The 21,968-nt window shown below is 55.3% G+C and overlaps 1 protein-coding gene across 3 annotated transcripts in view; it reads left to right on the top strand.

Moving 5' to 3' along the window:
• Nucleotides 1–21,968, top strand: part of Tpcn1 (two pore segment channel 1) — a 61,223-nt gene that overhangs the window by 25,186 nt on the left and 14,069 nt on the right. For 2 of the 3 annotated variants that reach the window (XM_028878779.2, XM_028878780.2), the window contains 13 exons: nt 7,572–7,711; nt 11,820–11,996; nt 12,846–12,959; nt 13,562–13,692; nt 14,482–14,570; nt 15,628–15,662; nt 16,134–16,192; nt 16,397–16,496; nt 19,365–19,481; nt 19,707–19,831; nt 20,622–20,670; nt 21,030–21,093; nt 21,556–21,600. In XM_028878779.2, the coding sequence (XP_028734612.1) occupies nt 7,572–7,711; nt 11,820–11,996; nt 12,846–12,959; nt 13,562–13,692; nt 14,482–14,570; nt 15,628–15,662; nt 16,134–16,192; nt 16,397–16,496; nt 19,365–19,481; nt 19,707–19,831; nt 20,622–20,670; nt 21,030–21,093; nt 21,556–21,600 (1,245 nt within the window). Of the gene's footprint in view, nt 1–7,244; nt 7,480–7,571; nt 7,712–11,819; nt 11,997–12,845; nt 12,960–13,561; nt 13,693–14,481; nt 14,571–15,627; nt 15,663–16,133; nt 16,193–16,396; nt 16,497–19,364; nt 19,482–19,706; nt 19,832–20,621; nt 20,671–21,029; nt 21,094–21,555; nt 21,601–21,968 lie in introns of those variants that run through there. The other variant, XM_028878781.2, reaches the window with a different exon arrangement.

Genomic DNA, 21,968 nt, shown 5'->3' with positions numbered 1-21,968 from the left:
GGAGGAGGCTGAACAAGTCTTGTCACCGGGGTAGGTGGATGTCAGTGGTCACTGGGGCTGGGGCTGTATAGCCAGGGATTCTGGAGCAGATCCAGGAAGCAAGGCCTCAGTGGGGTCAGGGGCTAGACCCTGCCCGGTGGCGACACCCCGAGAGAAGCCACAGGGCATTCTCTGCTTCCTTCCCGAGATCAGTTCCCCATCTGAACTTGCAGGCCACTCGTTCCACCCTCTCAGCCTTGACGCGTCCCTTCTGCCCTGCCATGGGGCCCTTGATTGACCCTTCCCTCTGGAAGGCTGCCGAGCCCCGGAGCGCAGCTCACACAAGGCACAATGGGCCCTCAGGAGCTGGAGCGACTCCAGCCTCCAAGTCCCACAGCCAAGCAGGGCCCAGGCAGGGAGTGGCAGCTCAGACTGCGAGAGAGCTTTTGGACCCGAAGCCACCAAAGCCTCCGCGTGAAAGGTCTGGGAGGGCAAGTGGCTCCCTGCCCGCCACTTACGACCTTTCCCTAATCCCTAAATGCCCTGCCTGCCCAGCCACCTGCACGGACTGGAGGAGGCTTTATGGAATCACCTGTGGCTTCCCTGAAAAGCCCTTCGGTGCCGCGGGAGAGCCGCTAACAGGTCCCAGGCCTTGCCAAGTTCTGCGTCGTGTTCTCCACGGTGAAGGGCCGAATGATGGGAACAGTCGGCGGCGGCGCTCGGCTGCCCGCCCGGACACGGGAGCAAAGCATGGTTCCTTCCTGTGCTTTTAGAAAGGTCCGTCCTGATCCCCAGTGTACAGCCGTCCCTCTGCAGCCAATCTTTAAAAGAATATCTCACAATACAGAGGGACCCTGTCGAGCCCCTTGAACAGGGGCGCCGCCTAGTGCACTGTGGGTAAACGCTGCCAGGTCCTGCGCCCGGCTCTGTGCCCTCGGCCCCTGGCCACCTGTTGTTCAGTACTCCGTGGGAGCCTGTGGTCTTCAGGGAGAGGTCCTCTATGTCACATCGGTGCTGACAGATTGGCTCATCCTGTATGCACCGGCCTGACAGTGTTCTGGACTCTGGGGACACCGCAGTCAGTGACCATGACAAAGGTCCGTGTCCTCGGAGAGCTGACATTTCGCCAGGAGAGCAGGCAAACATGCCGGGTTCTGAGCATTCACTGGGCCATGTGGGGTCAGAGGTCGGAGACAAATGGCCGTGGGACTACACAGAGGAGCCAAGGGCAGTCGGTCCTGAGACAGCGTGAGGATGGGAAGCTGAAAGGCCCCGAGAGAGCTGGCTGCTTAAAGGTCCCTTAGGCCAAAAGTTCCAGAGTGACCAAGGAGCCAGAGTGGTGAATGGGTAGATGACATGAGAGGGGCCATTTTAATTGGAGTGTGTGCTGAGGGGTAAAAGCTTAGGGTTTCCCAGGGAGGCAGAAGATCAGTACCAACCGACTCTGTGTGTGTGTGTGTGTGTGTGTGTGTACACATGCCCATACACACACGTGTGGAGGCCAGAGGTTGTATTCCAGTGTCTTGTTTGAGACAGGGTCTGTGCTGAGCCTGAAGCTCACGGGTTTGGTTTAGACTGGTTGGCCAGGGCCCCCAGGACCTACCTGTACCCCATCTCAGTAGTGCTGGGGGGTGTAGCCCCCACATGCAGCTGGGGATCTGAGAGAGGGTTCTCGTGCTTATCCACAAGCACTGTACCCGCCGAGCTGCCTCCCCAGCCCTGCCTTAGTTTTCTTAAGGTGGTTAGGCTGAACTGGGAGGTTCACACACACACACACACACACACAGAGAGAGACATACACAGACAGATACACAGATACACATAAAGACACACAGAGACACACAGAGAGACATACACAGACAGATACACAGATACACAAAGAGACACACAGGCACACACAGAGAGACATACACAGACAGATACACAGACACACATAGAGACACACAGGCATACACAGAGACATACAGAGACACACAGAGAGACATACACAGATACACAGACACACACACACACACACACAGACATACACAGACACTCAGGCACACATAGACACGTACACAGACACACAGACATAGATGCGCATAGATACACACACACACACACACACACACACAGAGAGAGAGACATACACAGACAGATACACAGATACACATAAAGACACACAGAGACACACAGAGAGACATACACAGACAGATACACAGATACACAAAGAGACACACAGGCACACACAGAGAGACATACACAGACAGATACACAGACACACATAGAGACACACATAGAGACACACAGGCATACACAGAGACATACAGAGACACACAGAGAGACATACACAGATACACAGACACACACACACACACACACACACAGACATACACAGACACTCAGGCACACATAGACACGTACACAGACACACAGACATAGATGCGCATAGATACACACACACACACACACACACACACACACACACACACACACACACAGCGGATTTCTCTGATCTAGAAAAGGCCACGGGGCAGAACAGCTAAAGGACAAGTCCGTGGAAGGGGTTGGGCTGGTCCGGGAGAGATGGCTCCAGCTGTGGCAAAGCCGAAGAGCCGGTTTAAGAAGTGCGATTACCTTCTCACTTCTTACCTGGCGCTCATTTGCGTCATGGGCAGTGGCCAGCGAAGGGAGAGCTCGAGGCAGGAATCCGTGGGGAATCATTTTGATCCTAGGGGCGGGGCCTGTCCACTTCCTGAGGCCGCCCGCCTGTGTTGACTCAGCTGTCCCCTCTGCAGTTAGAGGCCAAGGACAGCGCACTCTCAGCCCCCCATCCTGCCTCTTCACAACCACCCGGGACAGTGCAATCTCAGCCCCCCATCCTGCCTCTTCACAACCACCCGGGACAGCGCACTCTCAGCCCCCCATCCTGCCTCTTCACAACCAGCCGGGACAGCGCACTCTCAGCCCCCCATCCTGCCTCTTCACAACCACCCGGGACAGTGCACTCTCAGCACCCCCATCCTGCCTCTTCACAACCAGCCGGTGGTCCTCTGTGGCAGATCCTCCAATTCTAGACACATTTACTCACATCTGGACGTGGTGTCAGCCGCAGAATGCAAAAGGTGTCCTCCCTAGTGAGGGAGAAGCCATTCTGTGTTGGTGATGTGCCTTGTGTCATTCCAGATCAGAGCCGAGTGCCTTCGAGATAGGTTGGTGGGCAAAGGGAGAGAGAGGCTCCTGTGTGCTGACGGTGTTCTGGTTGTCCATCTTGGAACAGAGCAGCTCAGCTAGGCAGCATTGGTGGGAGCCCTCGGGTTCCCCCGGCACACAGCCCAGGAGCGGCTGACCCCTCAGGGCAGCGCCTGAGTTTGGGGTTGTTTCTCAGACCGCCTGCATCTGCCTGTCTGCTTTTGTTGATTCGTTAGTCGGCTGGTGGTTTTTGTTTGTTTGGCAGTCTTAGGAAGGTCAGGCCGGTTGCAAACTGTAGCAGAGGATGACCTTGAACTCTGATCCTCCTGTCTCAGCCTCCTCAGTACTGGAACCACACATATGTGCTACCAAGCCCAGTTTCAACTTGTAGATATGTGGTGCTGGGGGTTGAACCTGGGTCTCTGAACAGGCTAGGCAAACCCTCTCTCCACTGAGCTACATCCTCAGCCTTTCCTGTTTTCATGTGGTCATTGCTGCCTACCTGTAAACACATTGACGCTCCCGGTTGCAAGCTCAGAAGGGCCAGCGTCTTTTCTCAAGTGGCACTGAGTCTCCTCTCTGCCCCAGCATCGGTGGGCAGTGGCTTCAGAGCCTCCTCCAGAGGCCCTGTGTCGGGGTACTGGCCGCCTCTGCAGGTGCTCCTGCAGAGGGTGGGTCGTGGGCTGTCCAGGAGCCTCCAGGGGGGGTCTGTCCTCGGATGCCCTTGAGCAAGGCAAACTGTTGGTTCCAAGTCACGGTGCGTATCTGGGATAAAATAAAATGCGTGTGCCCAGTGGAAGTGGAGCTCAGCCACACCTCACACTAGAGCTGGAAGGGACGCTGCGTGCTTTCGTCCCTGTTCCATTGGCGCTGTCCCTTCTGTCCAGAGCTTCCTACCTGCACTCTGTGCTCACAAGCACGTGCACACACACACACTTGGGCATGTGAGACTTGCTCCAGAGCTGTGACCAGCAGAGGAACAAGGCGTCTGGGTCAGACAGGGAGAAATGAATGGAGCAGTCTGGTTCTCCACGACCACACCTTACAAGGTATCCCTAGGAGGAGCCCAGGGTTGAGACACTGTCATTTGCACGGCTGTCGGGAAGCGACCCGTGTTTCCCAGTAGCACGACCCCCTGCATAGGGAAGCTGTGGGGGCGCTGAGGATGCGGCTCCCACACGGAACTCTTGTGTGCACGGGTCCCTGAGTTCCATCCCTACCACGGAACTGGGGGGGGGTGTGGTAGGATGTTGGGGGTACTAGACGTAAGCGATGGAGCTCAGCATTGGGGATCTGCAGGTTTGAAGCTGCGAGCCTAAGGTGCAGCTCTGGGAAACACACCTTCCAGAGAGCTTGAAGACAGAGCACACTGGTGGGTGAGGGTCCACAAAAATGGAAGGCTCGGCTGGGCAGTGGTGGCGCACGCCTTTAATCCCAGCACTCGGGAGGCAGAGGCAGGCGGATCTTTGTGAGTTTGAGGCCAACCTGGGCTACCAAGTGAGTCCCAGGAAAGGCGCAAGGCTACACAGAGAAACCCTGTCTCGTAAAACAAAACGAAACAAACAAACAAACAAAAAAAAAAAAAATGGAAGGCTCAAACAGCTCGTGGGAATGGAGAAAGGTATTATTATTATTAGGGGGATTTGTTTGGTGGGTTCTTCTTTTCGAGGCAGGGTTTCACTGTAGCCCAAGCCTGTCATGATCCTGCCTGCCCCAGTCCCCAGAGTGCTGGGATTGCATCGGGCGGCCGTGCCTGGTCTAGTGTGTACTTCTGAGAAGTTAAAGCTCGTGACCCGTCATCTGACCCCTAGGTATTTATTTACCAAAGGAAGGAGAGCGCAGGCCCCACAGCAAGCCTGGCGCCTCAGCAGCTGCACCTGAGTCAGTGTCTGTGGGTGTCGGGAGGTGGGGGGAACACTGTGAGTTACAAAAGGGAGTGTGCTCAGTAGTGCAGAGCTGAGACACACACGACTCAACGCAGCTGCACTTCAGGGTGGTCATGGTGAGAGGAGGCAGGCGCATGAGCAGACTAGGCAATGTCTTAATATTCTCAGCCATGCAGAGTCATCATCAGGCAGGGTAGCAGCTGAGTGGTCCTCTGGGGTAGGACAGGGACAGAGCTGTCCCTCAGGGATGACAGGGATGGCTCTGTCATCCCCTTACTTAGATTTCTTATTGGTAGATTTTTGGTTTTTTTGAGACGGAGTTTCTCTGTGTTGCCCTGGCTGTCCTGGAACTCACTCTGTAGACCAGGATGGTCTTGAACTCATAGATCTGCCTGCCTCTGCCTCCGGAGTGCTGGGATTAAAGGCGAGGCCACCACACCGGGCTTTATTTATTTATCCTTTTAGTTTATTTTTTCAGTGCCAGGGGTTGACCAAGCTAGTGCTTTCCTGGTGTGTTGTGCCTCTGGCCAACTGTTACTTTTGATTCATTCATTCATTTAACTAATTAATGTGTTGGGTTTGTTTGTTTGTTCGTTTGTTTGCGGGGGAGACAGGGTCTTGCTATGTAATGCTGGCTGACCTGGAACTTGCTATATAGACCAGGCCAGCCTTGACCTTAAAGAGATCCACCTGCCTCCACCCCTGCAGTACTGTGATTAAAGGCATGTGCCATCGTCATCCTTGGCTTATTTTTAGTATTTAATTATTTACTGTGTTTATTTGTGCACGTGTGGAAGTCGGCGGACAGCCATGGGAATCAGTTCTCTACTTCGTCTGTGTGGATCCAGGGGGTGGAACTCAGGTCATCAGGCTTGGCAGCAAGAACCTTAACCTTCTGAGCCATCCCACCAGCCCCACATTTTATTCGGAGGCAGTTTTCCCGAGTCTGGGTGGTGGACTTGGACTCACTCTATAACCCAGGCAGGCTTTCACCTTGCAATCTTCCTGCCTGGGCCTCTCAGGTAGTTGGGCCTCCAGGCCTGTGCTGCCCAGCCCCCGCTGGTTTAACCTGTGGGTTTAGCATCTGCTTTCACAGGTGTGCACAGACATCATACCTGGTGGGGCTGGGGATGTAGCTCAGCGGTAGAGCACCCATAGGGCCCTGGGTCCTATCCCCGACAACACCAAAAAACACAATCGCCAAGCCGTACACTTTAAAATATGTACATTTTAGTGAGTGTCAATGGTCCCCTTTGTGTGCTTTGTATAAGTTTTGTGGAGAGAGCCTTGTGAATGGCCGTTACCCAATGACCCTGGTCTGCATGCATTTCCAGGTCAGAGAGATCTCAGAACCCAGTTGCCCTTGCAGACCTGACCTCTTCTGTCCTAGCTTGTGTGGCAGTGTGCACCACACATCTGCTTTCTTTCCCTCGGCCATTGCAAATGACAGTGTCTAAAGATTGGGCTCCTCCTGTGGAAATCTCGTGTGCAGTGTGGGTTGTGGGAACCAGACTGTCAGAGAGTCACTTCTCGGTAGATCAACCAAGTGGACTCATCGCCCAGTGCTCAAACTCAGCATGTGTATCAGGAGAGACTGCGGACCGTGACAGGCCATGTGCACATGCTCAGACTTTGGAAGTCAGGGGTCCTGCCGACTTCCTTCTCGTGCAGCCAGAGGACAGAAAGAGCCCCTCTTTCCCAGCTGACCCAGGACAAGTGCCAGATGCGGCTTCTGTTGACTGGCTCCAGGGCTCGCCGCCCACCATGATCCCTGGCTCTGCTGGCGGGCTCCGGTCAGCTGCCTTTGAGCCAGGGCCGGCTCGGTCCAAGCCAAACAGCGTGGCTGAGGCTGGGAGAAGGCACTCTGCCTAGGCAAAGCCGGGCAAGCAAGGTTCCGGAAGAGACGGGCATGGGCGGGAGCTCGGGAAAGCAACAGATGCCCCTGCTCCCCGGCGGGGCGGGGGCGGCATCCACTTTGGTTAAATGTTTGACCGAGCAAGAGCTCCGCATGCTTCCAAAAGTCAAAAGTCAGCGCAGCGAGCCCTCCCTCCTGCTGCCCTGACCGCGCACAGCCGGTTTCTTTCTTGTTTTTCTTCCCTGCGTTTCTTTTTCCAGAGCTACGTAGGCATGTGTAGGTTCAGCGGTTCCCTCCTCCACTCCCTCTGCTCTTTTGTGCTTTTAAAAAAGAAATACATTTATTTATTTATAGGAGAGGGTTGGCGTACCCGCATTGCCCACTGCGCACATATGGAGGTCAGAGAACAGCTTTAAAGGCCTCTGTACGCCGCATGAGTCCCAGGGGGTCGAACCCAGGTCATCGGGCTTGGTGGCCTGCACCTTTATCTGCTGAGTCATCCTGCTGACACTTTTTTATTTTTTCCTCATTTAAGAGGAGGAAAGCATTTTTGATCAGGCACCCTGATGCTTGTTGCTAGCGATACAGGTTAGCGCGATGACTGAGTGACCTTGTGCCGAGCAGTTCTGTGTGATCTTAAGCCCCGGTTCTCAGCCAGTCTCTCCCCTCTCCCAATGCAGATGGGGGCAGCCACAGCATCCAGGACTCCCAGGTTCCCAGTCTGGTCTCCAGGACCGACAGTTCCCCCTCCAGTCCCCCCTCCAGTCCCCCCGGACACAACTGGGAGATGAATTATCAAGAGGCGGCAATCTACCTCCAGGTGAGTGCATCTGGGTCAGCGCCTGGGGGCAGGGGTGGGGCGGGGGCGGGAGTGTGGGGGGGTGAGGCGTGCAGCCAGGACTCCGAAAGATGCTCGGAAGGCAGCTGTGGTCTTCTTGCCTGTCCCTGCTCTGGACCAGAAGACCGGGAGAGCTCACCCGGTTGTACCACAGGAGTGTGCGTGTGCCGGCCCCTCCTCTGAGCCTCCTTTGTGGGTATGCCTGCCCCCGGTCTCCAGTCTGACCCCTCTGTCTTCCCAGGACCACGTCCACAGAGCAAGCTCTCAGGGAGCATTTTATCTACCCTGTACTGTAACAGGGGGTTGTTCACGCAGCCAGCGGGGCGACTCCTCAGTCTATTCTCCTCATGTACCTTCCTGCCCCTGTCAGGCCTGAGAAGGGGTCACGTTATGTAGTCTGATCCTCCTGCCTCTGCCTCCCGAGTGCTGGGGTCAAAGGCACGCGCCACCACACCTGGCAGTGTTTGGGGATTTTTTTTTAGAAAGCAGTACTTTTCTATAAAACGGTTACATGTTTGTTAACATAAATTCAGATAGTCTCAGACAACATAATTTCTTCTCTTTTGTTTTAAGAAACCAGATCTCACTGTGTAGCCCTACCTGCCCTGCAACTTCTTAGGTAGACCTGGCTAGCCTCAAATTCATCAAGCCCTGCCTGCCTTTGCCTCAGGAGTGCTGGGTTTCAAGTGTGCACACCACACTCGGCTCTGATGTATGCAGAGAATTCTGCTGTGTGAGATTCTTACCATAAATGAGACCTTACTAGTAGAATTACCTTGTGCAAATGGAGAAGAATTCCGTTTAACGCTTCTAGACCAACATGGCTGTTGATTTCTGTATGCTGTTAATTCAGCACAGTCAACTGGGAGACGTTCCCAAAGTTGCCCACACAGCTAAAGTTGCCAAAAACTCCAACTTACCTGCATATAATAGCGAGCGCACACGTATGTGTGTGCGAGTGCATATGTGTACATGCACATGTGTGTATGTGTGCCTATGTCTGCATGACACATGTATATGTGTGTATTTGTGTGTATGTGTGCGTGCATATGTACATACATAACACATAGAGCCACACACCTATCTGAAAGTTTGTTTATGTAAAGAGTAAACATAGACTTGAGGAGAGAGGTCGGTCAGTTGAATGCTCGCCGCACAAGTGAGGACCCAAATTCAGATCCCAAGGGCTTGATTGTAATTCCAGCCCTGGGGAGGGCAGAGACAAGTGGGTCCCAGGCTGCTGGCCAGCCTAGCCTACTCATGGGCTCCGGGTCAGCGACAGATTCTGAAAGACTCCAAAAAACGAAAACAAAAATCCAGGATGGGGGGGGAGGGGGCTGGGGATTTAGCTCAGTGGTAGAGCGCTTGCTAGAGCGCAAGGCCCTGGGTTGGGTCTTCAGCTCTGGAAAAAAAAAAATCCAGGATGGGTACCTTGACCTTTGACCTCTGTCCTCCACATGCATGTGTGCTCACAGAGCACACGCACAGATTAGAGGTTGATAGCTTGCTGATGACATCCTGACTTCAAGTTCTATATTATCTGAACTATTTTACAAGAGAAGGCCTCTTTTTGAAAACTAAGGGCCAGCAAGATGGCTCAGAAGGTAAAGGAGCTTGTCACTCAAGCCTGGCGACCTGGTTTCCATCCCTGGAACGCCGGGGGAAGCAGTTGACTAGCCAGCATGAAGTCCTAGGCTCAAACCTTGTGGGGGTTTGAAAGAAAATGGTCCCCCAAAGGAGCGGCACTATTAGGAGGTGTGGCCTTGTTGGAGGAAGTGTGTTACAGCGGGGGCGGGATTTGAGGTCTCATATATGCTCAAGCTGCACCCAGTGGTACAGACCACTTCCTGTTGACTATGAGTCAAGATGTAGGACTCTCAGCTCCTTCTCCGGCACCGTGTCTGCCTGCACACAGCCATGTCCCACCATGATGATAGTGGACTGAACCTCTGAACTGCAAGCCACCCCAGTTAAACATTTTCCTTTGTAAGAGTTGCCGTGGTCATGGTGTCTCTTCACAGCAATAGAAACCCTAAGACAAATCGAATAGTGGGTTTCAAGCCAGATGTGGTGGCTGAGACTGAGGCAGGAGGATCAGTACAAGTTTGAGGCCTGCTTGGTCTTCATAGTGAGTGTATGTGGTTAAATCTAGATTCTGCATATAGAGAACATTTTTAAAAAAGGAAAAAAAAAAAAAAGTCTCGTTGTTATTCCTGTTGTTTTGAGACAGGGTCTGTCTATGTAACCCTGGCTTTCCCAGAACTCCCTCTGTAGACCAGGCTGGCCTAGAACTCGGAGATCCACCCGCCTCTGCCTCCCAAGAACTAGAATTCAGAGTATGTGCATCTACACCTGGCTAAGGCATCATTTTAGTGATTTTTATTTTTCCATGTTGATTTACTGTGTTGGGGGTAGCATGTGTGACGGGCGCATGTGCGGTGATCGGTGGCCAACTTGCAAGGCATTGGATCCCCTTCTACCATATTGGTCCTGTGGCCTCGATTCACCAGGCTCGGCAGAAGCGTCTTTACCCGCCAAGCCATCTGGCCTGACCCAGCCTCAGCTTTTTTAACCGTAAAACGGACAGCAGAGCTCAGATCCTAGTGGGTTCTGGTCTGTGCTGGAGGACTGTCCCGCTGAGGTCGGGGCTAGCTCCTCCCTCCTCCTGCAGCCATGCTGGACAAGGCCCAGTCCAGTCACTGCCGTGTGTGGGTTGTTGGCCCCGGCTGCATCGAGGGTGTCCGCTCCTGATGGCTTCCCCTTCTCACATTTGCCTGTTAAGTTTCTCACTCACCCTTGGGTGCTGTGAGCTCCAAGGCTCTGGCGTCCTGGAGACTCGAACCCCAGGGAACAGAGGCCTGGGGTGGACAGTCTGTACACAAGCCCAGAGCCCTCTTCGGGAGCTGCGTTAGAGCATGTGATGTGGCTTCTCAGTCCATCTTTGCCAGTGGAGACAGCACCCCCGTCCCCTGGGGTGGTTATGAGTCCTGGGGTTCAGAGCCGAGCCCTCCTCTCAGGCTCTCTCCAGATACACATTCCCCGCCTGGCAGTTGGTTAGAGAAACATTGCCGCCTTTAATCCCAGCACTCGGGAGGCAGAGGCAGGCGGATCTCTGTGAGTTCGAGGCCAGCCTGGGCTACCAAGTGAGTGCCAGGAAAGGCACAAAGCTGCACAGAGAAACCCTGTCTTGAAAAACCATAAAAAAGAAAAACATTGCACAAGAATGGTGTATTTTAGTCACGTTGAGCAGAGGCTCCTGGACCTTCTGTGCTCCCGGAGGCCACGGTGAGATGGTGGGAGATGCCGCCCTGCACAGACCACAGACAGGCCTTTCGGCCTCGCCTGGGCACAACGCTGCCACTGCTTCCTCTGTCCGGCCAGCGGTTTGTGTTCTATTACTGATGAGGACAGCAGCATCCAGCTTCAGGGAAGTGACCGAGTCCCCCGTCAGCTACAGCCAAGGCCTCCTCAGAAGGGGAAGAGGGCCACCCCCGGCGGCGGGGGCGGGAGGTCCCCAGTGTGATTGCTGTCCACCCACTGCCCTCCTGGATATAGAAATCTCACCTGCCCTTTCCCCTGGGACATTGAGCCACTGGGGCCAGGGGAGGTGTGAAGGAGTGAGGTCCCAGCCTGTCGTGGCATCTGCGGTACGTCGTCCATCGTGTGGGGCCGTTCTGTATGTCATGGGACATTGATTGAGCGGTGTCCTGGAGTATGTCCAAAGTCGAGTTAGATTGGGGTGCTGCATCCTTCCGCATTGGAAAGCCCTAAGCAAGGGAACTTTATAGTCAGTGGCCACAGCGAAGGCGGGGGAAGCCGGGCCAGCCTGCTACTGTGGCCTGTGTGTGAGCAAGCCCTTGACTTCAGGCCTAAGAAGTCATCCCCTGTAGGGATGGTACTTCTCCGTGCCCTCGGAGACATTCTAGTTCGGCAGATTTAAGGGGCAGATCTTGAGCCATCATCAGACAGTGAGACTCACCTGTCTCCAGCCGGACCCTCCCCCCACTTCCTGCCCTCCCCACCTCTCCAGCATGACACCTCCGCCCAGCCCGCGCTCATGTGCTCAAGCTCTGCTCTCCTGTCTCCGTAGGAAGGCCAGAACAACGACAAGTTCTTCACGCACCCCAAGGATGCCAGGGCGCTGGCGGCCTACCTCTTCGCACACAACCACCTCTTCTACCTGATGGAGCTGCTCACCGCCCTGCTGCTGCTGCTGCTGTCGCTGTGCGAGTCGCCCGCCGTCCCCGCGCTCCGGCTCGGCATTTACGTGAGTGCTCTCTCTGTCTGGGAGAAGCCCTGTCGCCCCTGGAGAGCATCCTAGAAGGACTCAGCCTGCTCCCTGATCCCAGCTGGAGGAGGCGCCCCTTCTGTTTCCAGTGACTCCATAGACAGACTGGGGCCTGGAGAGCCCACTCAGACCCGCCTCACCTGGTCACCCTGTGGTTAGGCCTGGGAGAGCCACAGCTCACACCGGTGAGGCCCCACTGAGGGTCTCCCCTGGGTCCTTCTCCTCCCATCCCACGGGGAAGCATAGAGTTTGCTGTTCCCATACCCCTCTTTTTAAAAGAATCACTTATTATTAGCGTGTGTGCGTGTGTGTGTATGTGTGTACACGCATGTGCACGTGTGTGCGCACGCACACTCATGCCATAGCACATGTGTGGTGTTAGGGGACAGCTTGTGGAGTGGATCTGTATGTGGGACCCAGGGATTAGAACTCAGGTCACTAGTGCCTTTACCCACTGAGCCGTCTCCCTGGCCCTAGCCACCCATTTAGATGTAGATGGCTGTTAAATTGGGTATCTTTCGCCTTGTTGTTTTGAATCCTGGTCTTCCTTCCCAAATGCCTTTTGTGGGTTTTTCATAACTCCTGTGCAGCTCTCCCCAAAACAGCTAGAAGCTTGGACTCCCTTCTGACTACACCATGTGGGTCTGCATTTCTGTCTGTTGAATGTCAAGTTTATTCTTAGCTGTCCCGGAAAAGCTCTGTCTCCAAGGCCTAGTCTGGCATCTTGGGGGTGTGTGTGTGTGTGTGTGTATGCATATGTGTGCACACGTTAGGCAAAGGTGCTGTGGATGGGCTCCCCGAAGATGACCTTCACCTCTCTGGCTGCAGGTCCACGCCACCCTGGAGCTGTTTGCCCTCATGGTGGTGGTGTTTGAACTCTGCATGAAATTGCGGTGGCTGGGCTTCCACACGTTCGTCCGGCACAAACGCACCATGGTCAAGGTAATATACCATCCCATTGCAGCGTGTTCCCCTAGGTCCCTGTCACACCTGTGTGTGTCTAGGGCTCCATTGAAAATCCCCCTGGACCCGGCCTGTGCTCAGGAGTGTAGCCCAGTGAGCTGATTTGAATATGCCAGGAACTTACATGGTCCCCTGTCGGGGAAGTGTGCTGGTCTTCTCATTTCACATCTAGCCAGAGAGAGAGAGTATTGTCTCAGGCCCAGAGAGCGGGGTTCGGACCCAGCTCTGTGACCTCAGTAGCACCATGCCAAGGACCTTGCGGTTTGTCTAGGAAAACATCCCCAAATGAGCCGAGCTGGCTTGAACTGAGCCCTCGAGGGCTCCCTGGTGCCATGAGGTTGTTAGGAGGGTACCGGTGGGCACACAGAGACAGGTGGTGTGTCAGTATAGAGAGGACCCGCCTGCCAGCTTTATCTCAGGACACACGTCTATCTTGGCTGCAGAAGGACTCACTACAGCTCCTGCTGTTGAGAGGGGCAGAAACAGAAGGAGCCCTATGGTCCCACTGGGCTCTGTCCGTCGGTGCCTGTGGAGGCTGGGTCAGCGGGTTAACCATGTTCTGCCCTCCCTCCCATCCCCAGACATCTGTCCTGATGGTGCAGTTCATCGAGGCTATCGTGGTGCTGGTTCGGCAGACGTCCCATGTGCGGGTGACCCGGGCGCTGCGCTGCATTTTCCTGGTCGACTGTCGGTACTGTGGCGGCGTGCGGCGGTAAGGCCCGGGGCTCAGTGGCCAGATAGTCCCGTGGGGGTTGCCTGGCCCTCCAGGCTGATAGGGAATGGAGGGGAGTGGGCAGGAGCTGAGGTGACTGGTTCCAGCCCAGTCCTTCTTCCAGGGTGGGAGGAGGTGTCAGCGTCAATTTGGGGAGGGGAGCGGGCAGGCATTTCTGGGGAGCCCAGCATCCTCAGTCTGGCCGAGGCCCCTTCCCTGTCTTGGTATATAATCTCTCCAGCCCTACAGCAGTAGCCCAAGGCTGACTTCTCAGCCCTGTCCCGCAGGCTCCTCCCACCCAGTCGAGGGCCCTGAGCCTGAGCTGACCCAACCCAGAATTAAAGCCATCCTCGGAGACTCCATCTGGTCCCTTGGCCAGGGACCTGCTGGTGGCAGGGAATGAGCAATTGATCCTTTGTGCCTGGAGCTAGAAACAACTATCCCGGGAGTAGGTGGCTTAGGACATACATGTGCATGCGCCCTCCGATCTGTGGAAGGTGACCTTGGTCCCCCAGGCCACACGTAGCCTTTTATCATGCCTTCCTTCTTAGGGCACTGCCACCGGATGGAGGTGACAGCTCCTGCCTTGGATGTCCCTGTCACCCACTCAGTGGAGGCCTCAGGACTCCTTAGCATTGGGACTGAGCGAAGCGTGGCGCCCTCCTGGGCACAGTAGGATGTGATTTGTTCCGGGTCACATCTCCACCAGCATGTCCCCCCACCTGCAGGCACAGATCACCCCCCCTACCCCCACCCCGCCCTTCCTTAGCCGGTTGTCTTCCTCCCCAGCAACCTGCGGCAGATCTTCCAGTCACTGCCACCTTTCATAGACATCCTCCTGTTGCTGCTCTTCTTCATGATCATCTTTGCCATCCTGGGTGAGCGCCCTGTGTCCCTCCGGTCACTCTCCAGTCACACGTCCCCCATAGGCCACGAGGGCTGCGTCCCTCGGGCTGGACGCCGAGCGGCTCAGCAGCAGGGGCCTCAGTTGCTTGCAGCCCTGGAGGCTACAAACCTCTCCATCCTCACGTAGTGGGAGGGCCGGGGCAGCTGGGTCTCACTACTCTCAGTGTCCTTCTGCCTCCGTCTCCTGAGTGTTGGGATCCCACCTGTGCTGGTCATCTGTGTGGGGGCGGGGTGTTTTCCCTGGATCTTTTTTTTTTTTTACTATTATTTTTTTATTTTTTTGGTGTTTTTGCCTGTGTATATGTATGTGTGAGGGTGGTGGATCCTGGAGTCACAGACAGTTGTGAGCTGCCATGTGGGTGCTGGGAACTGAACCTGGGTCCTCTGGAAGAGCAATCAGTGCCCTTAACCACTGAGCCATCTCTCCAGCCCCCCTGGATCATAATTTTAAGGCTCCTGAGGAAGGAAGGAATAATGCCCCTCCCTGCCCAGAGCCTGGCTGCCTGTTGCATGACTTGGCTGTCATGTCCTCAGAGCACAGAGATGGCCTATCAGCAGCCTGCATCTACGATCCAGCCCACAGATGGGATTAGTTTGAAAACTTTACATCTTAAAAATTTTTTTTTTTTTTTTTTTCCCCTGAGACAGGGTTTCTCTGTGTAGCTTTGTGCCTGTCCTGGATCTTACTCTGTAGCCCAGGCTGGCCTCGAACTCACAGAGATCCGCCTGCCTCGGCCTCCCGAGTGCTGGGATTAAAGGCGTGCGCCACCACCGCTGCCTGGCACTAGCCCTTTTTAAAGGCTAGACCTGACAGGGCCAACACTCATTCCCAGGTATCAGCAGGCTTGCATATAGCATTTGTGTTCTCCAGAGTGCCACAGTCCTCCCCACACCCTAGTGCCCTCCCCCAGCCTCCCCCTGGCCCTCATTCATTATAGACTCCCCCTCCCACGCCCCCCATGCATGTGCGTGGGAGCTCTGCTGTAACTCCATTCTTGGTCTTTTTTTTTTTTTTCTACCACATTCTAGGTTTCTACTTATTCTCCACTAACCCTTCCGACCCAGTAAGTAAATAGGTCTTGTTCCCTTGTTTTATGGGGAGGCTTTTCTGCCAGACAGGGGAGCTGGGAGGATCCTGGCCATGTTAGGAGGGACACCCTGCCTGGTTTTGGGTTCCCAAGAGTCCCCATCCCTCAGACCTGGGCCACTGCTTTCCCTGAGAGCCGAGGGGCACCCTTTCGCTGTTCTTAAGGGCAAAGCTTCCAGCATCGGGTTTGGAATGTTGGAACATTCTAGTAGAGAACGGAGGAGGAGCGCTCACCGCAGGGACATGTGACAGCCCGGGGAAACGGCCCCTCACCCCCTTAGTTGGTAGCCTGCTCTCATCTGCAGGGCTCGTGAAGCGCAGGCCTCCATGTCTGTGCGCGCTGCATCTCTGCTCTGATTCCTTTGCATCCCAAGGGGGAAGGGGGAGAGGCGAGCCCGGGAAGTGACCGTCCAGGCCTGCCCACACATCCCCCCCCCTTTCCTTGTAGTACTTCAACACCTTGGAGAACAGCATTGTCAACCTGTTCGTTCTCCTGACCACAGCCAAGTAAGCCTGGGCCCGGTCCCACCTCTGGCCTCCTCTGGCCTCGCTCCAGCCCAGGCCTGTCTCCTTCCTCCCAAGCTTCTCCCCGTCACAGTGCACACAGGGCTGAGTGGAGGGATGGGGGTGGGGGTGGCTGGGAGGGCAGGGGAGCAGCCGACCCTCTCCAGGTGCAGCCTTAGAGGTTGAAGGGACCCTCTGGCCCCGCAGCTTTCCAGATGTGATGATGCCCTCCTACTCCCGGAGCCCCTGGTCCTGCATCTTCTTCATCGTGTACCTCTCCATCGAGCTGTACTTCATCATGAACTTGGTGAGTGTCCACCTTGGCTCCACTGCAGTCGTGGGCCCCCGGGGATGGAGATGTCAGGACACCAAGCAGGTGTGTCCCACGGAAGGCTGTGAGGACGGCCGGCTTTCCCTGGCTCTGTGCCGCCGCTGCCACCGTTGCTGTAGGCCGTGCTGGATTTTACAGTGAGGCGGTTCTCGCCTCTGCATCCCTCCCTCCCGACTAACGTTCTCCCCTAATGGAGCCAGCCGGGCACTGTGCGGAGAGGACCGTACACAGATGCAGGCCAGTGGTGCTGTCATTCCGTCACCGTCATATGCAGGGGAGGCAGCTGAGAGTCGGGCTGACAGAGGGACATGTGTGCCCATCACCACACAGCTCAGAAACACCAGGAGCCTTTTCTGACGGCAAGACTGCAGCCAATACTAGGCCGAGACCCAGTAGCAGAGTGAGCAGGAACCAGGGCTTCCCATAGCCTTCTGGTTTTGTGGTGCTGGGAATGGAACCCAAATCCTTTCTGATGCTGGCCAAGCTCAGTGCTCCTAGAGCACCCCTTAGCCTGTTGCTTCTGAGATTACAGGCATGTGCTGCCAACACCTGGCTTTATGTGTTGCTGGGGTTCGAACCGGGGGCCCCGTACGTGTTAGGCAAACACCCTGCCAGCTGAGCCACACAACTCAGCTCTTTATTTGTGAACGTCTTAAAAACGTCGTCGTCGTCGAGTTGGTCCCCACGGTCAGGCCCGGGATAGAAATGGAAAGCAGGCTGGAGAGATGACTTAGTGTCTCTGTGGGCATCTCCTGCCCCGGGAGAGAACCTGGGCCTGGTTCCCAGCACCCACAGTGATGACTCAGTTCTTCTGACCTCCAGGGCCTCCTGAACACACATGGTGCACATACACACACTCAGGCGCATGTGCGTGGATTTAAAAAATGAAGAAAAGAAACAGAACACTCTCTCCCTGTGTGGTTTGGTGAAATCTGAAAATTTGCAGACTTAAAAAAGAAATATTTTCTTTTCTTTCTTTTTTTTTTTTTTTAATTGCTCAAATCACAAAGTAATACCAGCTGCTCCCTGTAGTGGATTTAAGTTGTCATCCACTGAGAGGCGCCAGGAGAAGCAGATTCTCTTTCCCTCTGTTCTCACCACAGTCGTAGGAGACTCAGAAACCCCACAAGGTGAGGGGCGTCTCCCCTCAGGCCAGCAAGCAGCCCTACCACAGACGCTTGCTGGGTCCCTCAGTACACCGTCGTCCACTGACACACAGACACAGCCCTCACTCACCTCGGTGGGGCTAGGAGACATTTATTCTGGAACTAAATATGAGTGACCGTGGCCTGGGAACACAGGTTGAGGTTATCCCAAATCCTGTGTCCCGTGGTAGCGTGGCCACGAAGATTTGTTATAACCGAACAGTCATAAAATCAAGACACTCTTCAAATACTTTGGTGGAAACGCCATTACAGAAAGAGAAGGCGAGCCCTGCTGTGGACCTCAGGTGCCCGCCGCCGCCGAGGGCACTCTTAGCCTTTAGATCGGTGCTCTGTTTGTACATTCTGAAGGATTTCCTTAACAGCAACAAAGACGTAAGGTCACAGGCAGAGCCAGGTAGTAGATGGCTCTGAAGGAACTGAGGTAGTTTGTAATTAGGTTCCCGACCAGTCACGTTCCAAGCTCTCCATGGTCTCCGAGGTTTTAGTCAGCCTGTGGTCAAGCAGGTGCATGTGCTTTCTGGCAGCTTTTACCCATACCACCTCCAGACAGCGCCAGACTCCACAAGCCAAGGGTTTGGTCCACAAACTTCAGGCAGCTGTAAGCACCAGCGTGGACCCCTCTGCTTCTGGCTCACTAGCTGCGTGTCGGGGTTCCTGCAACCCCCACCTCAGGGTCAGTTATTTGCTCAGTGACTCACAGAACTAGGGAGATGTGTTTGCAGGTTTATAGTAAAGGAACTGCAAGGAGTCCAGATGGAGATTTGTGTGGGCACAGTGGACGCTCTCCTGTCCTCTCCCGACTTGCCCCTGCGGGAACCTCCCCACGTGAGGCTCTCTGGGAGCATCCCAAACTCTGTCCTTTGGGTTTTCACAGAGACCCCATTACATGGGCATGATGGGAGTGTGGACAGCCACAGGGAACTGCACAGAGAGAGTGGGGCACAGTGCTTCCCGGTTGAATGGGCAAAGCCTGTCCGCCTCAACATTCCCCCTCCAGAATGAGGCGGGGCGCTGGGATGGGGAGGGTCTGATGACCAGAACAAGGGAGCCCGTCTGCCCACACTTCCTCAAGTCTGTCCTGTGTGGCCTGTGGTAGAAAAATGCTGGCCTTCCATCTACATGGAAGACAATGAGGGGTGGGGGTGGGGTGCAGTTTGAAGCGGCAAAAAGAACAGGAGCGTTTACTCAAAACAACTTTGAAAGACCGTCTGTCAGATCTTCCCCACCCTCCGTTCCCCTCATTAGTAACTGATTTTGCTCTGGGGCAGTTCTAGAATGTTCCTTCCTGGCATGCAGCCCCCCCCCCATTATTCCTGGAGCCTCACGTGAAGCTGTGACTCACAAGAAGAGTAACCATGGGAGGAGGAGGAGGCTCTAGGGTTAAAGTCCCTGCACCATTTTGCCCTGACCAGCCAGGGGCCAGCTTGGGGTGGGGGGGGGCAGAAGAGGGGCCTGAGGAAAACCCGGTGATGGCATCTTCAGGAGAGACATGTGCAGAGAGCAGCAAGTCGTATCCTCGGCTGTTCCGGTCCTGGGCAGTGCAGCCCACCAGAGGGCCTCCTCCTGGGCGGCGAGATGAAAAGCCCCGTCTTGTGGGGGGGGGCAGAGGATGACCCCTGGGCCCTGCAGACCCACCCCACTCCGAGGGCAGCCAAGGCTCCATGCTCGTCCTTCACAGCTCCTGGCCGTGGTGTTCGACACCTTCAACGACATCGAAAAGCGCAAGTTCAAGTCCTTGCTGCTGCACAAGAGAACCGCCATCCAGCACGCCTACCGCCTGCTCGTCAGCCAGCGGGTAAGGGCGGTGGGGCCGAGCCGTGGAGGGGGGCCTCATTCTCCCCCGCTACCCAGAGCATCCCTTTTGGGCGTGGCAGAGCTGGCGGCCCTGGAGCTGCCCTACTGCCCACGGGAGGAAACGCAGGTGCCAAAATGCGTATTGGAATAACTGCCCCCCGGGCACGGTGCCATCCCTGTCCTCGTGCCCCTGTGTTCTACCACCCTGCCTTCCCTCCTCCCCCAGAGGCCGGCCGGCATCTCCTATCGACAGTTCGAAGGCTTGATGCGCTTCTACAAGCCCCGGATGAGCGCCAGGGAGCGCTTCCTGACTTTCAAGGCCCTGAATCAGAGCAACACACCTCTGCTCAGGTAAGAGCCGGGAGCCGTGTCGGGGCGGTGTGGCCAGACCTCCGCCCCTGTAGTGGAGCAGTTCTGGGCATGAGGAGGTGGGCTGCAGGGGGGCGCCTCCGAGGGGTGCGGTTTGCACCGGAACTCTCACGCGGTCATGTTCCTTGGTAACCTTCGGCAAGCCCAGCTACGGTCCACTTCAGTCTGGTTTGATTGAAAAGAAACGTTTGACGCTTGGGCGTGGTGATTTATACCTCTGCTGCTAATACATAATAGCCCGAAGCGGGAGGATTGGAAGTTTAATGCCATCCTCAGCTGTGTAGTGAGTTTGAGGCCAGCTTGGACTGTTTCAGAGCTTGTCTCTAAATAAATAACAACAGACACACACACACTGCATTCCAGCTTGGAAGGGCCAAGCCCCAGGATCTCCAGCTTTGGTGCTGGCCTTGAGGCCGGTAAGCACCAGGCTGCTGCCCACTCAGCCGGGCACCACCTGCTATACCAGCGAGGGCCCTCTGAACCGAGAGCACCACTCTGTCCGTCCCCCGGAGGCCTCTGTCCCCCTAAAGGGCAGTGTCCCAGGGCCGTCTCTCCCGGGCAGAGGTGGTTAGCGTGGACTAAGTGGACTGCGTCATCCTAGCCTCTGGAGGACAGAGGCAATCGGGATGCTGCAGGTGGCTTAGTGCTGGGCCCCACAAGGTGTCCGTCTTCTGTGGGAGGTAGCCGTGGGCAGCCGGGGGGGAGCAGAGGCTTGAGCGTCACGTGCGTGACAGGCTTGCATGTGACCGCCTTTTCACTTCGCTTGTGACAGCCTGAAGGACTTCTATGATATTTACGAAGTTGCTGCTCTACAGTGGAAGGTGAGTGTTGTCCCCACCGCCCCGCGCCGCCCCCCCTACAGGTGGAGCAGGCAGCTCAGCCTTCAGTGGGGCCCAGGCACCTCAGCCACAACAGGGATCCAGACCCCCATGTGACCCAGCCTCTTCCCCAGCTCACCTGAAATGCCGAGATGGCATCCCTTCTCAGAGATGGGTCCTATGCAAATATAGTCCGTGCATGGAGCATTATGGGCACTCAGTCCCAGCTGTCCACTTTATCATCCAGATCCCTAAATGTCACAGCTGTTCCCATTAGGAGTAGGAGGCTGGCATGTATGGAGGCCTGGGCTAGGCTCCGGTCCCTGGCCCTGACCCCGCCTCCCCTGGACTCTGCATTGTAGGCCAAGAAGAACAGACAGCATTGGTTTGATGAGCTGCCCCGGACAGCCTTCCTCATCTTTAAAGGTGAGTGTGTGTGTGCGAGCCAACTGGGAAGAGAGCAGTTAGCTCCGGAGCCAGGAAGGACCCAGGCCGGCCAAGGCACTCGTAACGGGAAGATGCAAGTTTGAGATCGTTCTGGCCTACATAGCAAAACCCCGTCTCAAAAACAAATCGATAAGTAAAAGGAAGTTAAACCAGATGCCCACAGCACTGTTCTTCATTGACCAATCACCCTTCAGTTCAAGGCCAGGTTTTTGGTTTCCTTGTGTTTTGGGTTTTGTTTTTGTTTTGTTTTTTTCGAGACAGGGTTTCTCTATGTAACAGACCTGGCTGTCCTGGAACTTGCTCTGTAGACCAGGCTGGCCTCAAACTCAGAGATCCTCCTGCCTCTGCTTCCCGAGTGCTGAGTGCTAGGGTTAAAGGTGTGCGCCTATGCCTGGCCTACCGTGGACATTCTAACTCGACATTTTTTTTCTCTTTAAACAGGAATTAACATCCTCGTGAAGTCCAAGGCCTTCCAGTATTTCATGTGTAAGTGTGAACCATCACAGCTCTGGGGCCCTGCCCTCCTCTGTCCTCCTTTGTTCTTGAAGGTGGAATGGAAATGATCAGAAGGTCCCGAGCATGTGGCTCAGGCACTGGGTTCTGTCCCCAGCACCCCTCCAAAAAAAAAAGTCAAAAAACAGAAAACAAAATTCTGAGACCCAGGCACACCTGGATTACCATACTTATTGCATGTGGCAGTAGATCACATGTGGTCACTTCCTGGTCTTCTGGACCCTCGGATCAGTTCTCTGTCTTTCTCGTAGACCCAGGTCCTTCAGGATCACAGTGTTAACAGGGCTCTTCCTGTTTCAGTATGCTTCCTCTGCAGACCTGAGCTGGCCGCAGTGGTTAGT

Source organism: Peromyscus leucopus, chromosome 23 (genome assembly GCF_004664715.2).
Source record: "Peromyscus leucopus breed LL Stock chromosome 23, UCI_PerLeu_2.1, whole genome shotgun sequence".
NCBI lineage: Eukaryota > Metazoa > Chordata > Mammalia > Rodentia > Cricetidae > Peromyscus > Peromyscus leucopus.
This window is presented reverse-complemented; position numbering and strand designations above follow the sequence as displayed.